Genomic DNA, 22,566 nt, shown 5'->3' with positions numbered 1-22,566 from the left:
AGTCACAGACACCTTGAAGGTTACAGTTGAATATAACCTAGTCCAACCCGCTAATTTTACAAGCGAGTAAAACAACGTCCTACTGGTCTTAAGGCAGAGCCTGGACAGGAACACAAGTCTTCTGTTCTCTAAGTCTTTGCCTGGGTACTCTTTCTACTTCAAATCTGATCCTTCTGCAGGCTGAAAATACAGATCTGGTAGATTCATATTAGTGGGGAGGAGGAGGAGCGAGAGGCTCTAAGCCATGGCTTGTGTGGAGACTTGTCCTTGAAGAAAGCGGTTCTCAAGACTGAGCAGCGTGGCTGTGGCTGTCATTTGGGATTAGAAGGAAAGAAGAGAAACTGGGGCGTGGAGTGGGAAGGGAAGGAGGGGAATACGGAATAGAGAAAAATGCACACGTACGCCGACATATGGACTAGGAGGCAATCTACATGTCCTTAGAAGGAGGAACCTCTACATTAAGGCGTATCCGTACTGTCGAAGAGAACTGGACCGTTATAAAGAATGAAATGTCTGTATTTCCGACATGGAAAGATTTCCGCGATGTAGTATTAGAAGCTGAATGAAAGCAAGTCACAGAATAGTATGTGTGGCCTGTCCCCTTGAGACACGTGAAGCAAACCTGCAGTAACTGAGCCAGCCAGCTTAAAGTGCGTGTGTATGTATTATGTGTAAATGCTCAGAATGGTCTGGAATCATGCACACCAAAATAGACAGTGGGTTTCTCCAGGGATGGGTGGATTTGAGAAGAGACTTCAACATTTTACTCTATTTCATAATTATTAGCATTATTGCAAAAATGTTTATCTTTGTTATAAAAATAATTATTAAAAAAGAACAATATGAAGACAGCAAAGGTGCCAGGTTGGGTAAGACGTGGAGGGAGGGGCTCTGAGTGGAACTGGGCTGTCTCCAGAGTGTTTCTCAGAATCAGAGGATTAGAGTTAGAGGGGTCCTGTCTTAGCTCAGGGGGTCCAGAACTTAGCTGGGCATCAGAACCACTTGGAAAGCTTAAAAACAGACAAAACGAATTCCTGGCCCCATTGCACATCCGCATGATCTCAGGTGATGGGACTGGGGATGTGACCTTTTTAAAAAGCTGGTAATTCTGATGCTGCGTTTGAGGCCAAAGGCTTTGGTGAACCTCTGATTTAGTTTCTCTGCCTCTGTACAAATGAGAGCATTAAGGATCGGGATCAGGTAGAACCTCAGGGTTTCTGGCTCCCGCTCGCCCACTTTTTAATGACTGTGTCTCCAGATTCAGGTGTTTTCCCTAACATTAGCTTTTAGGTATCAACTCAGCTCGGTTTTACAGTTTGTACGGAACATTCTTAAATATTGCTTTTGAACTTGACCCTCTTCCTCCCCATTACCCATCGCTTCACCCCTAGAATCGTCTTTGGGAATGATTTTTACATCATTCTGATTTTCTTAGAACCCAGAGGGCCACCACCAGGCAAGTTTTCAGTTGACTAAAAGGAAAATAACTTTTCTCAGGTGCCACCTGTGTCTCTGTTAAGAAAAAGGGACAGTGCCATCGCTTCTCTCAGCAGGGTTTCAGTAGGCTGAGGAGCCCAGGGGGCAGGTCCTCCAGCTATGTAGCTCAGATGGGATTGGCTGGTAACTTTGTTATTGGCAGAGTTCTTTGGGGTCCTTATAGCACAGTGATTTTCAAATTTGCTGTAGGAGTAAACCCTCCTTAAAATGAATTCTTATCTGGAAACCCCCTTAGCACATTGGTAAATCAGAGCTGCTGTGTTTGAGGCAGAAATGGGGAGCTTGGCGCCCTACTTCCCATCCCTGCCCATGGGCCCGCAGGTGCCCCCTCCCGGGCCTCAGGGGCAGCCCTGAGAACCGTTCCATCCTGTGCTCTCTTGAGTGCGATTTGAAAACTCTTGATTTCTTCCTCTTTCTTCTCTTATAGGTCATCGTTCACCAAATCCAGCTGATCTGACCTCTCAAATCTGTTGCCTTCTCCTCTTTCCATGGCCACCACCCTAGTCCAAGTCACCCAACTTCCACCTTAGCCTTCACCTTCTGAGTGAGTTTTCTCCTCAGCTCTCGCCCCACGCCACTTTCACCTTCCACTCTGCAGCCAGATAAGTTTTGAGTTCACAAATGTAGAGTATATGCCTCTTTCCCCCCACCTTCCGATATAAACATATAATGACTTCTCATTGCATTCTGGATTAGGATCAAAATGTGGAGCCTCTCCAAATTTGACAATGGCCACTGTGTTGCATCTTGAGGTAAAGCTACGTAAATTTTTTAGTTCCTGTGCTGAGCTTCCTTCTACTTCAGACTTTTGCTCTGGGACTCCCTCTGCCTAATCCCCTCCACTTCCCCTGCCCAGAGTTAAGTTCTGCTTCTCTATCCTTCAGAACTACTCCAGAACATTTCTCTACCATTCCTAAGCTAGGAAGCGCCTGTTAAACCCCCTCTCCCAGGGCTCTGTATTTCTCCTTCTCAGAAGGAATCTCAATTCTAATTGAGCAATTACTGATGTAATCGGTTGTTTCTGTGTGTCCTGCTTTGGAAGGTAAACTCCAGGGGCCGGCCTGGCCTGGTGGTTAAGCGGTTAAGTTCACACGTTGCGCTTCGGCGGCCCACGGTTCGCCGGTTCGGATCCCGGGTGTGGACATGGCACATTTGGCAAAAGCCATCCTGTGGTAGGCGTCCCACATATAAAGTAGAAGAAGATGGGCATGGATGTTAGCTCAGAGCCAGTCTTCCTCAGCAAAAAGAGGAGTATTGGCGGTGGATGTTAGCTCAGCTATTCTTCCTCAAAAAAAAAAAAAAAAAGAAGGTAAACTCCATAGGGCTGCCCTGTAAACTCTCAAGGTTCTATCCTCAGCCTCTGGCCCAGTGCCACACGTGGCACGGTACACACGTGGTAGGTCTTCGATAAATATTTGTCCAGGGAATTAATAGTGTCTGGTTTTTGCATAAGTCCCACATCTAGTGTTCAGCCCAGGTGAAGCTGCTGAGGCAGCATTGTTTGTCAGCTCTATTTGCAGGAGCTGGAATTGCCTCCTCTAGCATGAGGTAATTTAAAGGTCCATTTTTAGAGCCACATTGTCTAAAGTGGGTTACCTACAATGTTGCAGTTTAAAGGGCCCTGAGCTTTGCTTTAATTAGAAACGTGATCAGTTATTGTAAATGAACAAAGAACTGAATAAATCCACTTAAGGAGTGGGGAAGTGTGCAGGTGTAATGAGGTTTGGAGGTGGTACTGCCAGGGGGCCCTGTGGTAATTCAGTCATCGGGGACTGATGAGAACCTATTAGCATCCCTGGCCTTAGATCTAGAAGCATGTACTTGGGGAGATAGATGAAGCTGTAGGAAGCTTAGCTGCAACCCCAGGTGCAGACGCACACACCGTGAATTCGTGACGCCCCTGTGCTGGTTCCACAGAGCCATCCCCTGGGTGTGTTTCTGGCTGACCACCCAGCCTTTCTGCACAGGTAGAGGGCCAGACTCAAATCCACAGTGCATCAGAGAGATGTTTGTCCCCAAGCATTGCTCTCTGGCCAGATCATCCGTTCCATTCTTTGCTTTCATTTAATTTGCATGTGTAATAACCTGCCATTTTGGTTATTTATTCATCTTTCAAACTTCCAGAACACTGCAGCTATCTAAAACTGCTTTTGCACTTCGAAGCTAGATACGTAGGAACTCAGAGAAGTACAGAGGAGAGCCACTTTTGCACCCTCTTGGGTCAAGTCCTTAGCTTTGAGGGGGTTGGGACGAGATTTGTCCTCATGTATTTGCCAAATGCCACTTAGGTTCCACAAGATGGTGATGGACTTTCTTCCCTCAATGTAATGTGTCTGCCATGCTCAGAAGAGGGTGGCTGGGACTGGTTTTGCAAATAGAAGGACCAAGAAAAGGAAAGAAAGCCAGAAGTAAAAAGGGAAGATATTACAGAATTTACCGTTATCAACCAGGAGATTCCTTTCCTTCAGAATCCAAGATGAAGTTGAGCTTCTTAACCAAGAAAATCAACCGCCATCATTTTTGGTCTCAGAGTAAAGAAAAGATATTCTCATAAGCTGAAGATTTGTTTCCAATATTGTCATTTAATTGGAGGCAGCTCTGGGATAGGGTAAGGGGGTCTCGAGATACTTTTGGTTCAAATAGTTAGATTATGGGATGGAGAAGAATTGAATCTTGGGTTACCTTTCAAAGTGCTAAGAAGATAGGAACTCTGATCACCTATGAAGTATTCTTGCTTTCTTCTCTCAGTTACTGGTATAGCAGCAAAGTTGGAAGGAATTTTGCCCTGGTCAGTAGCTGGTAGTTTGAGGAAGCCATTATTTTCTTGACACATAACCTTTCTCATTTTGTCGAGGACAGTGGAAACTTTCTTGTTGGAACCTGTCAATCTCTATTATTGCAGAAAAGCTTCCTTTTAATGTTCATTCTTAAATGCGCCTCCCACCCCCGCCAAGGACCTCCAAATTTAGTACCATAAGTATAATTTCCTTGCTCCCAAATTTTCATTCTGGAAGCTACTATAAAATCCTGTCTAGCTGGGTGAAGCTTCTGTTCTATGCATTAAATTTATATGTGTATTGAGTCCTTGCTGGGCACAGCTTTGTGCTTGAGCTTCTAAACGGCATCAGCTCCATGATCCAGTGACCATGGCCTTCAGAGGCTGAACAAGCAGGATGTCCTAAAAACGTCAACTGTTGTTTAAAGCATGTTAAGAATGCCAAGGGCCCACCCCTGTTTTTGTTTTTGTTTTGAGGAAGATTAGCCCTGAGCTAACATCTGCTGCCAGTCTTCTTCTTTTTACTGAGGAAGACTGACCTTGAGATAACATCTGTGCCCATCTTCCTCTACTTTATATGTGGGACGCCTGCCACAGCATGACTTGCTGAGCGGTGCCATGTCTGCACCCAGGATCAGAACCAGCGAACCCTGGGCCACCGAAGCGGAAGGTGTGGACTTAACCGCTGTGCCACTGGGCCGACCCAGGCCTGCCTCTGTTTTGCAAAAATAAACAGAAACAAACAAAACATGTTTGGCTTTGCATAGACAAAACCTTTGGAAAAATTGTGCCATGTCTATTGGTTAACTCCAACTGGGTAATTTGGTGCTGTGAAAGTAGCAGCCTGAACATATGCCATCTTGCTTCTCAGTGGCTTTGTCGTGGTGTCAAGAAATGCCAACTTGACGTTTGAGTCATGGAAAGGAAGACAACTATTCAGCAAGTCATTTTCCTCTTGCGTTAAGATTTTGACTTCTAGATAGCATTTTTAATATGAGCTACAAAGGGCTTTCACGTTCATATTCTCAATTGATTTTTTTGAGAAGACTTGTCAGCTTTATTTTACAGATGGAGAAAAAGGAAGCTGAATCAAAGGTCAGGCAACAAAACCAAAGCTTCCCAGCCAGTAGATCAGGCCCTAGGATGGAAGCAGAGTCTTTGCCTCTCTCTTTGTATTGTGTTGCAGGAGCGGTGTTAAGAGGATACAGCACTGCTCAGGTCTTTAATAGGAATGATGATGGCGGTGTTGGGATTGTTCCATTCCATCCTTTTCTTCTCTTCTGTTCCTATATCACACCTTCTCATTTTGTTCCTTCCCCTCCCCTTTTATTTCTTTCAGCTTGGATTCCTTAGCACCACCACAGCTCAGCCAGAACAGAAGGCCCCAAATCTCATTGGCAAATACCACCACGTTGACCGTGCCACCGGCCAGGTGCTAACCTGTGACAAGTGTCCAGCAGGAACCTATGTGTCTGAGCACTGTACCAATACAAGCCTGCGCGTCTGCAGCAGTTGCCCCGTGGGGACCTTTACCAGGCATGAGAATGGCATAGAGAAATGCCATGACTGTAGTCAGCCATGCCCATGGCCAATGGTTGAGAAATTACCTTGTGCTGCCTTGACTGACCGAGAATGCACTTGCCCACCTGGCATGTTCCAGTCTAATGGTACCTGCGTCCCCCATACAGTGTGTCCTGTGGGTTGGGGTGTGCGGAAGAAAGGGACGGAGACCGAGGACGTGCGGTGTAAGCAGTGTGCTCGGGGTACCTTCTCCGATGTGCCTTCTAGTGTGATGAAATGCAAAGCATACACAGACTGTCTGAGTCAGAACCTGGTGGTCATCAAGCCGGGGACCAAGGAGGCAGACAACGTCTGTGGCGCACTCCCATCCTTCTCCAGCACAACCCCACCTTCCCCTGGCATAGCCATCTTTTCACGCCCTGAGCACACGGAATCCTATGGAGTCCCCTCCTCCACTTATGTTCCCAAAGGTAACTTAAGTAACTTAACTTCATGAGTTATTTATTTGAGGACAGCTTTGAGCCCAGGGAAGTGACCAAGACTGGGCTTATACCAAAGATGTTTTCTTTATTTTGTATATCCCAAAGTCACCCCTTAAAGAAGGGGCTTGCGTTTTGTGACTAATTAAATGTAGCTTCTTTGGACCTGTTAGAAACATATAGACTTAGAATAGAAATTGAGGGGATCAAATATCTACAAACTGGATCACATCAAGCTAGAAAATAAGAACCGAAATAAACAAGGACAGCATGTGGCCTTATGTAAGTCACGGAATTTCTTCAGGCCCTGGTTTCAGACATGTCAAATAAATGAGTGATTTAGATGTTTAAGGTCCCTTCCAGATTAAGTTTTCCAACATGGAGTCCATCCTGGGTGGACACAGCCGGAAGGACAGAAGGAGGGAGAAAGGGAGAAAATAACATGCCATCTGCATGGGAGGGATGAATATTGGATCTAAGTGGGGCAAAGAAGGGGACAGAAAGAATCTCAGGAAATAAGCAAATTTGTATCACATTGACGATAACTAGCGTTCACATCTGGAAAATAATGTTTGTTTTTTCGAATGATTTTAACTTTATGCCTTTCATCAAGTACCCCAGTTTCCCTCAGAATTCATTTTAAACTTCAGACAGAATATAAAATTTAGCCTTTATTTTCAAATCCCTTCCTATTTAATTTAATTTTGTTGAGATGATAGCTGACTTGAGTTGTGCTTTCTAGCCTAATTGTGTGTGATTTCGCTTGACCTTCATGGTAACCCAGTAAGGAGGGCCTTCTCAGAACCGCCATTTTGAAATGAACAAACAGGCTCAGATGACCTGTCCAGGCCTTCTCAGGGCCTGAAACAGGCCAGGTCCTGTCTCTTGGAACTCAGAATCCCTGGCTCTCATGCTTGTTAATGAAGACTACTTGTGGAAGCTTCTCTGAAAGAAGTCCACTAAGCTGCCAGCCCAAATTTTGTTTATCTAGTAATAGCAGATACTAAGTAAGTCTTGCGCTATTTTATTCACTGACTTGTTTCACCAAACCTTCTACTGGTTAAACATGGATTTGAGTTTGAACTCTTTTCGTTTTTTTTAAGATTGGCACCTGAGCTAACATCTGTTGCCAATCTTTTTTTTTTTTCTTCCTTTTTCTCCCCAAAGCCCCCTAGTACATAGCTGTATATTCTGGTTGCAGGTCCTTCTAGTTTTGCTATGTGGGATGCCACCTCAGCATGCCCTGATGAGTGGTGCTAGGTCTGCGCCCAAGATCCGAACCCGTGAAACCCTGGGCCGCTGAAGCGGAGCACGTGAACTTAACCACTCAGCCGCGGGGCCGGCCCCTGAACTCTTTTCTTTATCTCAGTCGTAGTCTGAGTTTTCCCATTGCATCATGAAATAGTCAAAAGGTGGGAGAGGAGGAATAGAGGAATTAAAGGTCCAAGGAATTAAATTTGAACTAGTTCTCTGAATAGTCAGTACAATTAAGAGTTGACTTAAAGCTGTGAACATACGTGTCCGCTCAGTATGTGAAACACAGGAGAAGCTGCTATGAAACTCAGATGTTGGATCCCCAAGCGATGCCCTTGGTTCTGGCATGAGGAAGTGAGTTTACCTGTTCAGTTAGTTTTTACCTTCCGTATAAAGGTGCTGTTAGGGTCTTTATGAAAATATGCACTATAATTCATTCTCAGGCTCCAAAGGTCATCTCTTCTTTATCTGGCCTGGTTTGGAGATGACCAGGAAGAGGAGGGAATATATAGATCCCCAAATATAGAAAAGCTCTTCCCCCCTCCTTACTCTTTTTTCTAGGCATGAACTCAACAGAATCCAACTCTTCTGCCTCTGTTAGACCAAAGGTACCGAGTGACATCCAGGAAGGGACAGTCCCTGACAACACAAGCTCAGTGAGGGGGGAGGAAGGCGTGAACAAGACTCTCCCAAACCTCCAGGTAGTCAACCACCAGCAAGGCCCCCACCACAGACACATCCTGAAGCTGCTGCCATCCATGGAAGCCACTGGGGGCGAGAAGTCCAGCACGCCCATCAAAGGCCCCAAGAGGGGCCATCCCAGACAGAACCTGCACAAGCATTTTGACATCAATGAGCATTTGCCCTGGATGATCGTGCTTTTCCTGCTGCTGGTGCTTGTGGTGATAGTGGTGTGCAGTATCCGGAAAAGCTCGAGGACTCTGAAAAAGGGGCCGCGGCAGGATCCCAGCGCCATCGTGGAAAAGGCAGGGCTGAAGAAATCCGTGACCCCGACGCAGAACCGGGAGAAATGGATCTACTACTGCAATGGCCATGGTGAGCCTTCTTCTCTCCTTGCTTTCGGATCCTCCTGCCTCTCCTTCCCTGGGCCCGGTTGTCTGAAGGAATGGGAAATGCAGTTTCTGGAAGCTCTTTTGTATACCAAGCGCTGTTTGATCACGTTGTGTCATGAAACATAAGGTGCTCGGCATTTGACATAATACACTCAGAGAGAATAACCACTTTGCCCCTTTCTTCCTCTGGCACATTTATAGGAGAATGTTGTAGGATAAGAAACCCGAGAGTGACGGTGAGGGACTTTGTTCCACTTTGTCGTTGAACAAATGAGGAGATGGAGTTCGGAGAGCTTTGGCTGTGTTGACCCAGGCTGGTTGTTTGTTCAGGATGCGTCGGACTGACTCCACGGCTCCTGACGGGGGGAGCCCTTGCTTGTTCTACACTGTGGGGCCGCTAAGAGAACAGAGCGGGAAATAACAACTTGTCTTCAGTTTGCCTTTTTGAATATGAATTTTGCTGTTAGATTCCTGTCACTTTTCTCACGTTTACTTTTGCCTTCCTTAGGTTTTTAGGATCCCATTTCTGTCAGGAAGATAGGAAGGTCTTTTGGATTATAGACACCCACAGCTTAGCATGTTGGTGACCATCTGAGGCTGGGCCCTGCATCTTTTACCCAGTCTGTGTGTGTTGACACAGTCTGGAATATTGTGGTTTTTCCTCTTTTGAAGACAAAAAATAGCTTATAGAACTCGTCCCAGCAGCTAAGTTTGATCCGAAGACGGCAGTCTTCAGACCGAGGCAGTAACTTCTCTTTCTTTAAACCCTACATGAGATTTCAGCCTGAAGTTTTGAAGATCCCATTCAGGTACCTTCTTTCTACTTAAAGACAAAGATATAAGCCTAACTTGCGGAAAAGCAGTTTGGCCTTTTTATCTTGAGTCTTAAATGTTTATACCCTTTCGCCCAGGAATTCTATTTTTGTGAATTTATCATAAAGATATAAACCAGAAATACCTAAAAAGAAATTTAAGCACAAAGATCTTAAACTTTTAACTCAATGTTATGTGTAATAAATGAAATTGGAAATAATCAAAGGGCCAGTTTTAGGGAAATGACTAAGTAAATTATGGCATACCCATACAATGGAATATTATGTTGACATTGAAGGTTTTATGAATTTTTTTTTACCTATGACCTAGGAAAATGTTTATACTAGGTTAAAGAAAAGAAAAGAACCCAAGCTACATACTTTATGTGATATAATCCCAATTCTCTTAAAACTTTAGAATAAAGATTGAAAGGAAATATACCAAAATGACAACATTGTTTCTTCCAGTTTGATGAGATACATAAAATAATTTTTCTGAACTGTATCATGGACCCTTACGCCTAGATACTTCAGTGAATATTTCCTAACAGTAAGGATATTCTCTTAACAAAAACATAGTACAGTTTTCAACCTCAATAAATTTAATGTGAATATAATATTTTAATTTACTGTTCATATTCCAGTGTTGTCAGTTGACCCGGTAAGGCCATTGGTAGATAGCATATTTTTTTCCTCTGGTCTGGGATCAGCTATTCATTCAATTGCCCTTTAAGTGGCCAATCAGAACACTTGTTCTAATATATCTAATTAGTAAAAACAACGTGAGCGTCCTGCTGGACTATGTAAATATTTGAAACTGTCCTCTCATTATTCACTTTATCAAAGTAGCAACTTCGTTCCTTTGGTAGTTGCATTTATGGATTAGATTGTGGTCAGCTATATTTCTAAACTGTATTTGTCAGTGTCGTTTTCAGAATTCTTGCAAACACAGTGAGTTATAGAAGCAAAACTGCCCCAGGAGCAGAAAGCAATTTAACACAATGACCTTAGACATTCCTGCGACCCTGCTAACTTTGTCAGCTGCTGTGCCTGTGTCCTTAATATCCTATTTCATAAAAAGAATGGAAGTGCCAAATCTCTACAAAACCTGACCATACGTTCTGTGAACGCAGTAATATGCTTTTCCAAATAAATCACAGTAGTCTCATTCAGGTGCAGCTATCTCTTTTAATAATTTAACCTTTTCCCCCAGATTTTTGCATTGGGATACTTATATTTAAGGTGTTTTTCTAAGGAAGACCTCTTCTTTCCAAATTGCTCTTCTCAAAGGTACCACCAGGTACAATTCCATTACAAAGAGAGGTTCTGTTTAATAAAAACCATTCCAGGTGCTCAGAGAGGCCTGTAGAAACAATACCTTGTTGATCTGATTTGCAGTGAGTGCTGGGCAGCAGATAATCCTGTATAATAAGATCTTGTTTTGGGCCTTGTCCATTTCACGCTGAATTCCTCCTGACGATGAGAGTGGGGATAAAAATGCCTAGCTCTGCGTGTCCTCTCTAAGACGTTGTGTAAGAGCTCACTTACCCCTGCCCGCCTTAAGCAGACCATGCTGTGCCCACGAATGCCGCATAGACCCTCAGCACTTTGAAGCTAGGCCATTGGTTCTCATCTTTCTTGTCACCAAGAGCCTCTTCTTTATTTGGCTCTGCTCACCCTTCTCTGCTAACCATGGACTTAGGACTTTTAAAGTTGAACTCTACAAAACTGTTGTCTGACTTTCACGGAATCCTACTGTTAGAAACACGAGATGAGACCTTATGTCGCCAGGAGGATGGAAGATTAAGGGTGCTGTGGCATTTTGTAAGCTTCCTTCCTTTCTGAAGTCAGAGCAAATTTACGTTTGGTAGATTGGGACTGTACTGTGGTTTTTTGCAATATGTCTTACTTCAGCAACAGGAATTGGAAGTCCCTTCGGAAATTTTATACACAGAAATTTATTTAAGAGTTTATTACGAGGTCCAAGTGTCATCAAGATGTCAGTCTATTGTTAATGCTTAATTTGTTGTGGTCTTGTCCTTTTTAAAAACTATTTCTTTATGAAGTGTCACCCCAACATAATGGGGTAAGTAGGAGTCCACAATGTTCAGTTTAATTTAAAATTAAGATTAATGCAGGTTCACATTAATTGAGAGGTTACAGGGAAAACAGTATTTTTTCTTTGATCTGTTTTGTCACAAAAAGCCTAAAAGTAAAGATAGTGAAAGTTAGTCTGTACACAACTGGCCATACGTGGCACTGAGCAAGTCTAAATGGTCTCAAAACACTTTCCTTCTCTTCTTACTCTCCTCTCCCTGCCCCACTTCTCTCTGTCTTCCGCCTTCCATCCTTGATTCTCCCTTCTCTTTAACTATTTGCAAAAGGTGTGAAGTTGGGTTCCCAGCAATCTGTTGCCCTGGGGTTGGGGGGGGGGGGGGCGGGGGGAGGCGCGGAGCTTGAAAAGCAGATGAGGAGTGGAAATTGCCCTGAAATTACTAGTGGAGGAGACTCTGCAAGGTTATAAAGAGAGCAGAAAATCAGCAGTCTCTCTCTTTAGTCATATTCCCCCCCTTTTTTTTTTTTGAGACTTAGGCTATGAAGAAAAATAAGGGAAAAAAGGGTGAGAGGCAAACGAATTGGATTTATCTTGTTTGAACTGCACTTAGTTCTGATGAGCACGTTCTTAGTCCTGTGCCTTAGGGAGAGTAAGCAGTTGACTGGGACAGGACAGTAATCCCTTCCCGTGTAGTTACTTACAGCACATGACATAGAAAGACAGCGTCTTCTTTAAATTGACCGCAAAAGGGATTGTGAAAACAGCTGGGGCACTCTCTCAAGCAGACTGTTTTGTACCTGCAGCGGTGAAAGGGCAAATGTCTCCTGTAGAACTAGATTCTAAGATGTTATTTCTTAATCCCTTTCGCTCTTATTGTCTGTCACTGGTTAGCTGTTTGTGGGTATGTGGTTTCTCTCCCCACATTGCTTATAAGTTCCTAGAGAGCAGACACTGAGTCTTGTTGTTTATCCCCTATGCCTGGACCATAGCCCAGGGCCCAAGGAGGGGTGGTCTAGAGCTGAGCCGGCCCATATGGTAGCTACATGAGCTTTTTAATTAATTTAAAACTAAAATGAACAATTCATTTCCTCAGTTGCACCACCCACAGCTCAAGTGCCTAACAGCCGCACGTGGCTAGTAGTTACCATGTTGGACAGGACAGGTGTGGAACATTTCCATCATAGAAAGTTCTCTTGGATAGCACAGGTGTAGAGCACCCAGGAAGTAAACTTTTTTCAAGGTTAGATTGTTTTCAAGCCGTTGAATGATTGGTTTCTTTCCTTTGGACTAACAACGATATGTGGTGCTAGGGATTTAAACATAAAGATCTTAAGCTGGGTTCTTTGTACTAAATTGCCATAGATACCAAGTAGAATGATTTCTCAGAGCTAAAGGAGGTTTTTATGACAGCACTGCTTTAAAATATGCAAAAACTGGCTACAAAAAGATTGCTGGTCTTCTCCCATCTGATTTGCTTCTTTAAAGTAGAATAGTTTGGCCCAAGGACGCTGGAGAGCAGAGTGATGCGAAGAGAGAAAGAAACCCGCTAATTCCAAGGCCGAGGCCCCTTTGTAAATGCTTAGGTGTTTGTGTTTCACCGGAGTGGAAGTGGATGAGCCTTGCTTGCTGGTGGCCTTAAGCAGAGAAGCTTGTGGGAGTCATCTGCTTGGGTCAGAGGTGGGAGCGAGGGAGGCAATGCAGGCACGGACTTTTGGGGGAAGTAGCACCATAGCCTAGAAATTGCGTTGGTAAACTTAGGCTCTAAAATTCTAGATTGCCATTCCCTCATCATCTCAGTTTAAGACCTTTAATTTCCCTGGGGCTCTGTTTATAAGGTTAGAAAAAAAGTGTTATAAAATGCAGTTAAGAGGAAAGACTCTGGAGTTGAGTTCCACTTACTAGCTGTGTGATCAAGGGCACGTTATTTAACCACTCTGTGCCTCATTTTGCTCATGTGTAAAACGGGAATAATAATAACACATAGTTTGTTGTGAATATTAAGTAGGTGAATGTGCCCAGTGCTTAGTACTTTGCTGAGCACATGGCTAGCAGTCCATAAGTGCTGGTGTGAGGATGAGGATGATAAGAGATGACACACCATCCTCACTACTGTCATCATCATCTCCGTCCTCTCTGGTAATCTCTTGGTCTGTTTCCTGATTCACTCGCAGAAATAATGACCATAATGAGTCTTGTTAAAAATACGTGCGATGGTACTTACGTAGTGTCAAAACTACCACTTTAAAAGAGCTTCTTAGAAACACGGTTTTCCCTCCATACCAGGTATGATTCCTTAGTAGTTAATTGATCTGCTGTTGTAGGCAGTGCCCTCTCAACTGGGCAGAAAGCCTCATAGATAATTCACCAAGATTCCTTATTGGCTTTTTCTCTAAACTGTCTATACCAGGGGTCAGCAAACTAGGAAATATTGTAGGCTTTGAGCATTATATGCTCTGTGTTGCACCTACTCAAGTCTGCTTTGGTAGTATGAAAGCAGCCATAGAAAACGGGTAAAGATGGGCATGGCTGTGTTCCAGTAAAACTTTATTTGCAAAAACAGGCCATAGTTTGCCAGCCCCTGATCTATAGCATAGAGCCGTCATCTCTTAGCAGCTTCTCGTCTCTTGCCTCCTGGTGGCTTGCACAGCTTGGGTAAGCAGTCTGGTTCTTCTTAGAGACTTTCTCAAATTCCAGCAGTTCTAGCACCTTACTTTTAGCAGTAACTGCTTCCCAGTCTCCTGAAGGGATGAGTAACAAAGCAGGACCATCTGATATGTGTGGGAGCGAGGAAAAGGTGGCAGGTATCCTTGTCTTTTCTCTTAAAAATTGCTCCATGCTCTCTCTGTTTCCTAAGAGAGACAGCTTTTCCCAGGAGAGCTCAATCTTACCTTGTGGGTCCACCTCACAGGTATACCTGCTGTGTTCTTGCTACGACTTCTCTCTTAGACAGACAGGAGCTGTGGAGGAAGAAAGGATAGCTTGGGTTCCAATCTCTCCTCCTGTCCTTTGTTTGCTCAGGGAACTGATATACTCTGAGTGGAGAGAGGGGCCAAGAGGAGTAGTAGACACACCTACCTGGCTTTATTTTTTATTTATTTTTTGAGGAAGATTAGCCCTGAGCTAACTGCTGCCAATCCTCCTCTTTTTGCTGAGGAAGACTGACCCTGACCTAACATCCATGCCCATCTTCCTCTACTTTATACATGGGATGCCTACCACAGCATGGCTTGCCAAGTGGTGCCATGTCCGCACCTGGGATCCGAACCGGCGAACCCCGGGCCGCTGAAGCTGAACGTGTGCACTTAACCGCTGTGCCACCAGGCCGGCCCCACATCTGGCTTTAGACTCCAGGTCCACCCCTGCTTTCCTTATAGAGAAGCTGAGAGTAATTGAGTCCAAATGTCTTCCTGGTTCAGAGCTCAGATAGTGCTATTTGAGGAGAGCTGGGAGGGATGCAGGTTCCGCTACCCATATAAGGATGTCTGAAATGCCGTCCTTTTAACAAGTATGTGATGGTTGAGCAGAGGATTGGGCTCACTCCTCACAGGTTGGAGTACAAAGGAGAAGCTGTGGGCAGACATAACATAGGGCTAGGAAAGTTGAAGTCCACGTCTGGCTCTGCTACTAAAGGGCTAGATGATCCTGGGCAAAATACTTTCTCTCTTTGTATCTCAACTTGGTTTGTAAAATGAGGACAATCGAACTCATCACAGGAGGGTCACCAGATTTGATCAATGTGACTGTCATAACCAAGTGTACCTACCGTCACACTGATGTCTCCCAAGGAACCACTGCCCTGACTGGTCCTGTGATGTGCTGTAGAGTGGAGTACAGTGTGTTGCTAGTCAGAGATAAGAGCCACGCTGAATCCTAACTGATGCCAAAGAAGGCCTGTGTGCTCGCTACAACACGCTTATAATAGAGTAAGGTCAGGGCAGCAAAAATTTCCACTTAAATCAGGACACGATTAGGGAGGACAAGAGAGTGTGCAGTAACTCTGCTTGCTTTTTGGGAGAACGTGAGACTTTTTTCTAGTGTGGTAGAGATGGAGCAGTTATTACAGAACTAACGTTTTGGGTTTTTCAGTCCCTTCAAAAGTGCAGTCTTGATTGCAGGGAGTTGAGAAGCCCTGTCCACAGCTTTCATCCATTTCTGAATATTACGCTGAGGGAAACCTTGGTGTCCTCTTGTGGGCCAGGAAGCCCCAGCCACAAACAGAATTCTTGAGAACACTTTGTGTTGGTCACAAGGCACATCTGGAAAGTGCTTTACCTGCTTTGGAAAAGCTGCTCAACTCTCATACTGGTGACAGGAGGTCAGCAGCTCAAACTCACCTTGAAGAGCAGCCAGCCTCTGGGATACGTGTGTGCTGGCAGAAAACCCCTCGCAGTTCAGCTAAATGGTCATAAATAGGTTGAGGCTTTTGCTACACTGCAACTCTCTTTAACTTTCAAATATTCTTATCATAGCTCATTAATGTGACTATTACTCTCCCCAGTAAAAGTTCTTAAATTATATGTTTAGCACAGATCTGCACATCTTTGTAAGTCACAAAGTGCTTAAGATTTTACAAGATAATCTGAAAGTGATCCTTAGGGTGAGGAACAATGTCCCTTATATAATATTGGAAGGCTAGGGTTATAGAAATAATTGATTTCACTTCCAGAAAGGCAATGTCCAAATCTGGTTCCACCTGCAGATAAGAGGCTAAGTGCCCTGGGGGCCCCTCAGAGGCCCAGATGAAGCTCTTGGCCACAGGGTTTATCTTTAGCCATGATGACCATGAATTTCTTTGGGGAAAAATGCTATGAGAGATATTAGATTAGAGAGGAACTATCTTCTTGATTTAGTTACATATTCCTCCCTCTTTGTTCTGCTTTTTGCTGTATTATCTTCTGTTTGAGAGTTGTTGTCCATATGTTGAGTTATTTTCCTAAAGAGAAACTCAATGGTCGACCTGCCAATTCTGAATTAGTTGTGCTCGGCCTGAAGCAGGAGAATATAATATATGAAGTAAACATTTCCTGTATGCACTGTGCTATCCTGCTCTGAAATCATGGGGGAAGTTTATAACCAAGTTCACCTTTAAGGGATCCTGAGGCAAAAGAAATATTAGGAAATTTCAGAAATAACTCATTATTAAACTGTTTGATTTCTGTTATTTTTCATTGAGTTGTATGTAGTTGAACGCCAAGTTCCAGGCACTGTCCTAGGACGAGGCTAGGCTACTAGGCTTTAGTAACATAAGGAGTGCTTGTTTTAGTTTTATTTTGGGAAAATTTCAAGTTGGAGAGCAATGGAGATCATGGGGAATTGGTATGTGTGCATGCGTGTGTGTGTGTGTGTGTGTGTGTGAAAGTCAGAGTTAGAAGAGACTCATTTAGTCTAATCTTCTCACTTTACACAGAAGCTAAAACCAAGGCCCAGGGAACAACGGTGACTTGTCCAGGGTCGCATGCCCAATGGGCCAGAGGGGAGGCCAGAGCCTGGGTCTCCTGACTCCTGGAAGGTGCCCTCTATATTTCACACATTGCCTTTCTGGTCAAAGGACTGCAGGGTTCTGCTCAGTGCAGAGGATGTCATGGTTTGAAAACAACTACTCTGGTTTGGTGAATGAGATTATGGAGAGGCCATTTGCCTGTGAGGATGCTGGAAGCTTGGGTTGGGAGAGCAAGAGGACTTAGCCCTTTGGCCATTGATTTGCTTAGTAAACTTTTGTGTCCTTGAACTGAGCTATATTTAGACCTTGAGTTTCTGGTATGTGTTTTTTATTTGCATAACTCCTCCCACCTTACCTAGCAAACAAGCGAAAATGCCTCCCTTCTCATCCATCTGTTGTCTTTAGGTTTTCCTCAGTAACAACTCCATTCTTGGTTCTAGATCCTTATGAGTCCCAACAATAGGCTCAGAAAAAAGGTTTCCCTTCTTCCTGAATTCTGTTCCTCCTTTAGGAGTGGTCAGGTGTGGGAGAATTGGTCTGTATTGGGGGTTGTAAAGGAAATGCAGCTCCCAGATTTCCAACTCTGCAGACTTCATCCTCATTCCAGGGTGACAGTAAGATGCAGTCGAACTGTAGGAGTGGAACTGTGGTTGCGTTTCTTATATAAGTATTTCCCCGGGGTTGCAGTGGTTGGTTAGCTGATGGATGTTGAGTAACTGGAAGCGGTGCCCTGGATGTGTTTGAATACTGTCAGTATATTCTTCAGTCAGGTTTCATGAATGACTTAAAACCTTCCCTCTGAATTATTAAAACCACCATAGGCAGTGTTCAGAAATGAAGGATAAATGAAATGTGTTAGGATTTCGATAAGAAGTACTTCTCCACTTCATTTTTGCTAAAGTGAGGTAAGGAGATGGTTGTGACTGCTGATATAGGCCAGATCAGGAGGTGATTTGGGACTGCAATGATGACATAAACTGTGACTACAGATCAATTTTTTTAAGCTTGTTAAGGTTTTTGCTGCCATTAAGTTTTCATTGTCTACTTTAACAAAGAATTATATCGTGCTTACTCAGTGCCATATCCTGTTCTAAGCATTTTATAAATATTCACTTAATTTTCATAACTCTCTGAGGTAGGCCACTCTCATTATCATTTTACAGATGGGGAGGGGAAACTAAGGTAGAGAGTAACTTGCCCAAGGTCACATAGCTAGAGAGTGGCAGTGCCGGGTTTTAACTCATGCGTCAGCCTCATTACAGACACTGCCCTTTGATTCTTAGCATTTGGATTTCCCATCACTTACCTGATGCTAGAAATTTCTAGATTTCTGTGGTTGATTTTTTTTTTTTTTTTTTACCATGCTCAGTCAAGAAAAATGTTCAGGGCTGGCCCCATGGCCGAGTGGTTAATTTCTCGCGCTCTGCTGCAGGCGGCCCAGTGTTTCGTCAGTTCGAATCCTTGGTGTGGACATGACACTGTTTATCAAGCCATGCTGAGGCGGTGTCCCACATGCCACAACTAGAAGGACCCACAACTAAGAATATACGGCTCTGAACTGGGGAGCTTTGGGGAACAAAAGGAAAAAAATAAAATCTGAAAAAAAAAGAAAAATTTACTTCCCTTCGCAAAACCCAGCTTGTTCTGAAATATAACTACAAAATTGTCATTGATGAAGAGTTTTCCTCTGTAGAGATTACTCCAAGTTTTTACTTTTCACTTTTCTTTTTAAGATTGCTTGAAAAGGGGGCTGGCCCGCTGGCACAGCGGTTAAGTTCACATGTTCCGCTTCTCGGCAGCCTGGTGTTTGCTGGTTCAGATCCCGGGTGTGGACATGGCACCGCTTGGCAAGCCATGCTGTGGTAGGCATCCCACGTATAAAGTAGAGGAAGATGGGCATGGATGTTAGCTCAGGGTCAGTCTTCCTCAGCAAAAAGAGGAGGATTGGCAGCAGTTAGCTCAGGGCTAATCTTCCTTGAAAAAAAAAAAGATTGCTTGAAAAGGGAAAATTCTAAAGCCAGATACCCAATAGCTGAAGGCTCCGAGGGCTGTTTTAAAAAATAAAGTCTGGTTCAAATAAGTCAGAGGTGGTGGAGTCCTACTAATCTGAACTCACAGCTGTGAACTTGGTTTTCTCAGCACCAGACAGCAGCAGCCATGGAAGCCTTCCTTCCTCTGCCAGAAGTCTCCTTGCCTCAGAATTCCAGACAGCCGTCCTGTCTGTCAGCCCAGATTTCCTATGGGAAGTACACTTGGCAGTGTAAACACCAGGAAGCCTGGTTGAAAGGAGCAGATGATTCCGTTTAAGAGGCCGCTGCGTCCTAGCGCTCTGTCCCAGGGCACTTTCCAGGGCCAGGAATGGGCGGCTGTCTCCACCCCCAACCCCACTCCCTGTCTTTTCCACCTTTGCTTCCAGTAATGCCATTGCCAGCAGATGACACCTTTCTGTTGAACCTCTGAGGGCGTCTGAGATTATACAGCACACGGAACTGCTGCGGGAGAGAAGCCTCTTATCGCGATAGCCTGAAAGGCATTATCTCATGCCCAAAGTGACAGGAGACAAGGTGGCTGCAGATGTGGCCTTTGCCCTCTGGAGTCAGAGGCTACTGTCCTCCCGAGGCCACCCACTGATGACTTCTTCCTCTAAGCTTTAGGGGGAAGGCATTTTTTGAAAAAATGTATATTTTATTCTATAACTTACCTAACGAATAGCTTTTGAATTTAAACTATTTGGGATGTTTGGGGAAGGCATTTTTTGAAAAAATGTATATTTTATTCTATAACTTACCTAACGAATAGCTTTTGAATTTAAACTATTTGGGATATTGTAAAACAAATCAGCATTTTCCCCACATAGGGCTAAAATACAAATAGAAAAAAAAAAAAATCCTTAAAAATTAGTGTCCTAGAATCAGCCTGGTCAGGTATTATGTAAGCAGATTTTGCCGAGGAGGAGGAATTTCTAGAATTCTATTTCGTTCTTCCTGAGTAGTTGGTCATTAACAACGCAGGGTATGTACAGCTTGGACATGCTGGGTTTGATGATGGTATGTCGAACTTTAAAAAATAGTTGGGTTCACGTTTCAATTAAAAATAATAACTTTGACTATATTTCATGAAATTGAAGACTGCCAATTATGAGATATACTTTTATATACCACTAAGGAAAAAAACTCACTGCAGGCAAGCTATGAAAAGACACTGATTGAAATATGCATTCACATGTCTTAGAATCAGTGAAATGTGACAATATTTTAGCCACAGTGTTGTCTCTTTTTGATATAGTCTGACAACACGATTCTACCGCGATGTTCGGTTCTCAGCTTTCCTCTCTTGGGTCTATTGGCAGCATTTGGCACTCTTCGTTGCCTTCTCCTCGAGACACTTCCTTCCCACGGCCTCCAGGACTTTCTCCTCTCCTAGTTCTCTTCCCACCTCCGGCTGTTCCTTCTCCATCTCCTTGGCTAGTTCCTCTTCTTGAGCCCGAACTCCAAACAGTGGAGATCCCCAGGGCTCAGGCCGGGCACCTCCTTTCCACCTGTACACTCTCCCTCCCTTGCTGACCCGGGGCTTTAAATACCATCTGTCTGCTGGTAATTCTCAAGTGCGTATGTCCAGCCTGGATTTTACCCCTGAACTCAACATGCTAATGTCCTCCTGCCTGCTTGGCAGACCCAGGTGTCTGCTCGAATTTAAGATGCCTAGAACTGAATCCCAAACCATACTTCCCTATCGATGACCCGCTGCAGAAGGTGGCTCCTCCAGTCTTTGAGTTGCTCAGAGCAACGCCTTAGAGTCATCCTTGACTCCTTTCCTTCTTTCTCACCCTGTATTCGATCCATTAGCAAATCTCATCAGGTCTACTTTCAAAATATGTGCGGAAGTTGACCATTTCCTGTTGTTTTCACTACTACCACTCTGGCCTAAACCACTATTGCCTCCCTCCTGGATTACTGCTGTGGCCTTTAACTGGTTGCTCCACTTCTGCCTGTGCCCCCTTCAGTTTATTCTTGACACAACAGCCACAATGATCCTGTTCAAATGTAGATCGGATCATGTCATTCCTCTGTTTAAAATCTCCAGTGACTTTTCATCGTGTATGGACAGGCAGCCTAAAGGCCTGGTGTGATCTGTATTCCCCTCCCCACCATTGCCCAGCCTATGACACCTTCCACTCTCCCGCTTGCTCACTGGCTCCAGCCACACCAGCTCCCTCCTCCTGCTGTACGCACCAATACTCTTCCTTCCTTCGCACCTGCTGTTCCCTCTGCCTGGAACTCCCCCAAGATGTCTGCCTGGCTTGCTCCCTTACCCTTTAGCTCTTGATTGAAATGTTCAGCCTCAGTGAGGCCTTCTCTTACCTATGGGGGAGAAGGCCCCATATCTAAAATTGCAGCCCTACCCCCTCCATCCCTTTTCCCAGCTCTATTTTTCTCAGAGTTCCTCGCTGTGTAATGCACTAAATATTAATAACTTCCCGTGTCCTCCAATAGAAGGCCATGTCCATGAGGCGGGATTTTGTTTCGCCTTGTTCACTGCCATGCCCCAGTGCCTAGACTAAGTGTCTGGTGCCGAGTAAGTGCTCAGTCCATTTTTGTTGAATGAATAAAGGAACAGCTTCAAACTGAGACTAAGACAAGGAAGAAGGAGGCAGTTTGGGTTTTGTGTTTTTTCTTTTCCTTTGTGGCGTGAAATCAAAGGTCATTCGTTTTCGTCATAGCATCAGTGATATCTCTTCCATCTGGAAAATTGTCGACAGCTGCAAGAGAGTTTGTCCCCGGTAAACAGTCTGTCCGTTAGCATCACGAGACCTTTGCACGGTGGTTTTTAGTTGCCCCTGAAGTTCATCTGAGCTTATGATAACTCAGGACATACCAAGTGCCCAGCCCCGATAGAGCAATTTCTTGTTTGATGCCTCGGGAGTGATCCCTGTTGATGGACCATTTTGTAACCATGCTATGATATACTGGTTACCACAAAACACATGTTCATGTAGGTCCGTGGCTTTTAGGAGCACTTCACTCTGTTATCAGGCCAGGCAGACCACAGCCTTGACAGGTTGTCTGTGCAAGAGGATTCTGCGGGAGTGGGGCAATCTGGGAGACCTTTCCTCCTCCTGAGCTCTGGCCAGTGACGTGGACAGGGTGGACCACCCTCAATGTGAAGAGGGCACAGGCTGTTGCACAAGAATGGGGTTCCTGTGCCAGGAAGCCCGGGTTCCACCCATGGGTGACCACACCGTGGGCCTTCCTTCTCATTAGTACAGGGACTGGAGATCTGGCAGGGCCACACAGCGAGAGTGATGGCAGGTGGCCACTCAGGTTCTCAGTGGCTTAAGTTATAGAGGCTAATGAGATGATAAATGTGAGGGGGATTCTGGAAAGGGGAGGATGACAAAAATGAGTCTGATTCATTCAAAGATTCATTATATTCCTGTTATGTGCTAGATCCGGGAGGTGCTGGGGATCAAAGCAGACGTGGGGCTTAGGCAGAAAGTGGTCAGAAAAGTCATCTCCGAGGACATGCCCATTGTACAGGGAAGAACATTGACACTGGGAATGCTAAAACCAGGTTTTTATTCAAATTTCTGAACTTGACATACATTGCTCTGGGCATACATGGTATGGGTCGTGTCCATCTTTGCCCTTGTGTCTGCTG

The 22,566-nt window shown here is 44.5% G+C and overlaps 1 protein-coding gene across 1 annotated transcript in view; it reads left to right on the top strand.

Annotated features, from left to right (window-relative positions):
• The window catches only part of TNFRSF21 (TNF receptor superfamily member 21), a 66,419-nt gene that overhangs the window by 16,534 nt on the left and 27,319 nt on the right, over positions 1-22,566 (top strand). Inside the window, exons 2-3 of the mRNA XM_001502707.7 lie at positions 5,613-6,264; positions 8,089-8,583. Coding sequence (XP_001502757.3) covers positions 5,613-6,264; positions 8,089-8,583 — 1,147 coding nt within the window. The remainder of the gene's footprint in view (positions 1-5,612; positions 6,265-8,088; positions 8,584-22,566) is intronic.

This window comes from Equus caballus, chromosome 20, assembly GCF_041296265.1.
Source record: "Equus caballus isolate H_3958 breed thoroughbred chromosome 20, TB-T2T, whole genome shotgun sequence".
NCBI classification, from domain to species: domain Eukaryota; kingdom Metazoa; phylum Chordata; class Mammalia; order Perissodactyla; family Equidae; genus Equus; species Equus caballus.
The sequence above is the reverse complement of the archived record's forward strand: the minus strand, read 5'-3'. Positions and strand labels throughout refer to the sequence as shown.